Source organism: Macaca thibetana, chromosome 2, assembly GCF_024542745.1.
Source record: "Macaca thibetana thibetana isolate TM-01 chromosome 2, ASM2454274v1, whole genome shotgun sequence".
Classification (NCBI taxonomy): Eukaryota; Metazoa; Chordata; class Mammalia; order Primates; family Cercopithecidae; genus Macaca; species Macaca thibetana.
In genome coordinates, this window is record NC_065579.1 from 62876703 (window position 1) to 62880882 (window position 4180).

Here is a 4180-nt window from a genome sequence, read left to right on the forward strand (position 1 = left end):
GGAAAAACGCGGACGGCCGGGGCCAAGATGCCCACGGCAGCCCCTCGCGGGCTGCCTCTGCCATTTAGGGAGGCTCCGGACCCCTTGCACCCGGCCCGGGCGGTTGGGCGCGCGAGGTTAAGATCAGAAGCTCGGGCAGCTGCTTGGGCCGCGAGTAGCAGCCGCCTCCCGCAGCCTAGGCGCGCCGCGGGCTCCTCCTCCCGCCCAAGCGTGGCCAAGTGAGGACTGCTCCGGCCGCAGGTAGCTGAGGCGCGGGAGGCGGCGCGCGCGGGACCAGAGAGGAGCGCCGGGGAGGGGCCGACGGACGCGCGGGCGGACGGACTCCCCAGCCTCCCGTCCCGGACGTTAGCCGAGGTCTGCGCGGGCCATGTGGGGACCTGGGGTCACGGCCGAGGGCCTGTCGGTGGCTCCAGCGCCGCCGCCTCTGCTGCCGCTGCTGCTACTGCTGGCGCTGGCGCTGGTGGCGCCCTCGCGGGGCGGCGGGGGCTGCGCGGAGCTGGCATGCGGCGAGCGGGAGCGCTGCTGCGACGCGACCAACGCCACGGCGGTACGCTGCTGCAAGCTACCGCTGCACGCCTTCCTGGACAACGTGGGCTGGTTCGTTCGCAAGCTCTCCGGGCTGCTCATCCTGCTGGTGCTCTTCGCCATCGGCTATTTCCTGCAGCGCATCATCTGCCCCAGTCCACGCAGGTACCCGCGAGGCCAGGCGCGCCCAGGACAGCGGCCCGGGCCTCCTGGGGGCGCCGGACCGCTGGGGGGCGCGGGGCCGCCCGACGACGACGACGACTCGCCCGCTCTGCTACGCGACGAGGCGGCAGCCGGCTCGCAAGACTCACTGCTGGACAGTGGCGGCGGCGGCCGAGGCCGGGGAGGCGGCGGGCGCTTGGACCCCTCCTGCGCCTCAGAGCACGAGCTGCGTGTAGTGTCGCCGGTCTTCCTGCAGCTGCCCAGCTACGAGGAGGTCAAGTATCTGCCCACCTACGAGGAGTCCATGCGGCTGCAGCAGCTCAGCCCCGGGGAGGTCGTGCTGCCAGTGTCAGTGCTCGGCCGCCCGCGAGGCGGGGTCACCGCGGAGCCCGACGGCGGCGAGGGCCGCTTCCCCCTTATCTGAGCGCTCGGGGATCGGCGGCTGGTGCAGGGCTGGGGGCTACGGGTGGCACGCAACGGCCGGGGTGCCGCTGCCAACTGCCTCAGACCTTATCTGGCACCCTGGCCTAACTGCCTGGCACCCCGCAACCGGTTTGGGGTCACTCGTCTCCCTCGCGTTCTCCCAGGATCTTATGTTTCTCTGCGTTTCATTCCGTTCAAAGAAACGTGGGGCACGTGTGGCGGGTGCGGCTGCAGCAGGCGACCCTCAAGCGCACCTTCGAAGGATGTACCCGCCCTCTGCCTTGCCTCGTATTGTGGTTCACTCGTAAGTGCCTGCTTCCCCAGTCAAAGAGAACTTGTGAGCTCTTTGGTGCGTCGAGAGAAGGGCGGTCTTCTTTAGGGCTGAGGAGAAAGGAGTGCAGTTCCTCTCCTTTCCCTACCTGCCACCTGGACAGGTCACGGTCTCCCAGGGTGGGCAGAGGGCGAGGAGCCGTTGAGGACCAGCTGCGACCGGGGACTGCTGCACGTGGGTGTGGGAGAGCGCCACTTGGGTATGGTGGAATCGCTTCTGTGCGGCAGACCCCCAAAAAATCCCTCAGTGTCTTCCTGATCGAGCAAATAGTCACAGCTGGTGTTTCACAATTAGGTGGAGTGCGGGGAGTGGGCTATGGGGAACACCTGTGATACAAGGTTAGTTGCTGTACCTACTCAGGGCACAGCAACCATGTGTATCCACTCGACTGGACTTTTGATTGTTCAATAACTGAGAAGGTATTTATATTTATTTGTCTTTTATTCTAATATTTTTATCATGCATTGAATGCAACAGTAGGGTATTTCAGCAAATTCATGACAAGGTAATCGTCTTATCACTTTTTGTAGGCCATTAATGGTCAGGAAATTGCCCATACTCTGTCATTATTGTTTAATAATTCATGAAATTATTTCATTAAAAAAGAAAAACAGAGGTATGGTCAAACGAGGAAGCATATGTGACCTAAAAACATTGACGGATATCTTATTTTCACTATTTGAGAAGAATATATTTTATTTTTAGTACTGTGGCATAATATATAACTTTTTATAATAATTGTATGCATTATGTAGTATAGCTCTTAATTGTATCATTCATCACATAACTATATGTAAAAATAATTGACATGTATATGCCATACCATGAAGCATATGATGTTGTGCACTTTCTCCTCCATTTTTCATTTGGAATACATTCCACAACATGATCCAAAACATAAGAACTTGTGACTTGTAACTTTTGTTTAAAGCCATTAATTGTGCGGTAATGTGCTACAGAAGGATTCAGTCAGCTTCTTTTAAGAAACAAGTGTCATTGTATCAGTTTCCTGTTCTGTGACACGCCCTTTAAAAGTAAAAGATAATATAATATATTTTAATACATTGTGTGTAATGTACATATGCATATTGTCTATGTACTATATACACATTGTTTATAATAGTGTTAATACAGTTTGTCATTCTCCTGAAAGGAGAAGGAAATACAAAAGGTTTCTCTGCTTGGGAAAAGGTGAATGTTGTTATATCAAGAATGATTACACACATGGATCTCATACATGTTTTTAGAACATTGTTCTGATTGAAGAAGTCTGCCACTCCTGAAAAATTTTAAAATATCTGACTTGTATTAGAAGAAAATTATTTGATTAAACTTTTAAAGGCTGGTTGAAAAAGTCTGACAGTTCTGAGAAATTTTTAAATGTCTGAATTGTAATAAAAGAGGATGATTTACTTTAAACTTCTAAAAACTAATGACCTTGTGACTAAAGAAAAATCATTTGAAGTGTATTAAAACATAGCAAAAACATTAAAATCTTTTCTCTGTGCAAATTTTATCAGATGCATGGCTATATGGTAGTGTATCCAAATATGAAATATGTCTATTTGTCATTTAAAGCAATTTGAGCTGTGAATTGACAAAAGTATCAGGAGTTGAGGCTATATCAGTTGAGAATGGTACAAAATTTAATTACATTATATAGATAATCACATATTAATATTACTCAAATACCGTATATTTTTGTTATAGGTGGCTATCAATACTACTTACCATTCAAACTGGAAAGTTGCCGTATTTTAAAAAATAATTTATTCTTTGAAGTTACTGTTTTTCACATTTCACAAATGTTACCTGTATCTGCAACATCAACCTAGATATCCAAATAATACCTGTGCCAGTATATGAAGCAGTCTATATGTTGTTACCATAACATCTTAAAGAAATTCAACAAAATCCTATGAAAAATATGGATCAAGTATATTTCTCTTTTATCAACTATGGAACATTTCTCTCCCTAAAATCTAGAATGTCTATAAAGTGGTAATTACACTTGATACCAATCACACAATGAGGTTCTACTGAATTTTAAAATGACAAGTTTTCACCTGTTTTTTACCTGCCCAACCCACAAGCTTTTATTCACATCCCTCAGTTCAATAGAAATGAGTTTGACTCTACTGTGGGGTTTTTTTTCTTGCAATCCATTGATTTACCAAGGACAATTTTGTTCAGGCATAATTTTGTGGAAAAAATTCTTTAAAACAGTATTAATGATAAATGAACATGCCTCATGGGAATACATACACATATAACAGACCATATTAACACACACAGAACCTGTGTGTTCATAACGTTGGATTGCCTGGATAGAAACATTTTTAAAGCAGTAAGGGCAGTATCTGGGTGTTAAGCTTTATAGATTTCACTTGGAAATTATTTATTATATAGACAGAACCTATTATATATCATTGCATGTGTTTATTAATATAGAAAATGGTTATCCTGTTACCTAAAAAAAAAACTCACAAAGAGATGATTTTACTTCTTTTTAATATTCCATAGTAAAAGTGGAGGATAGAACATTGTGTTCTTTAACTATATGTAGAATAATATACTATTAACTTATGGCATGAAATATTAATGGAATTAATATGGAACACTAATTTTATGGTATATATATCTATACACACACACATATATATATATATATATATATATTTTTTTTTTTTTTTTTGAGAAAAGAGCTCACTTTGTTGCCCAGGCTGAAGTGCAGTGGCA

At 46.2% G+C, this 4180-nt stretch overlaps 1 protein-coding gene across 1 annotated transcript; it reads left to right on the forward strand.

Annotated features, from left to right (window-relative positions):
• The first annotated feature begins 361 nt into the window (after positions 1-361).
• Positions 362-2926, forward strand: C2H3orf80 (chromosome 2 C3orf80 homolog). Its single transcript, XM_050779899.1, has one exon. The coding sequence runs from the start codon at positions 368-370 to the stop codon at positions 1109-1111; it is 744 nt and encodes a 247-aa protein (XP_050635856.1). The 5' UTR covers positions 362-367; the 3' UTR covers positions 1112-2926.
• The last annotated feature ends 1254 nt before the right edge of the window (positions 2927-4180 follow it).

Bases quoted from the DNA above. Each gene is read 5' to 3' on its own strand.
- C2H3orf80 (XM_050779899.1), top strand. From the start codon at position 368: ATGTGGGGACCTGGGGTCACGGCCGAGGGCCTGTCGGTGGCTCCAGCG.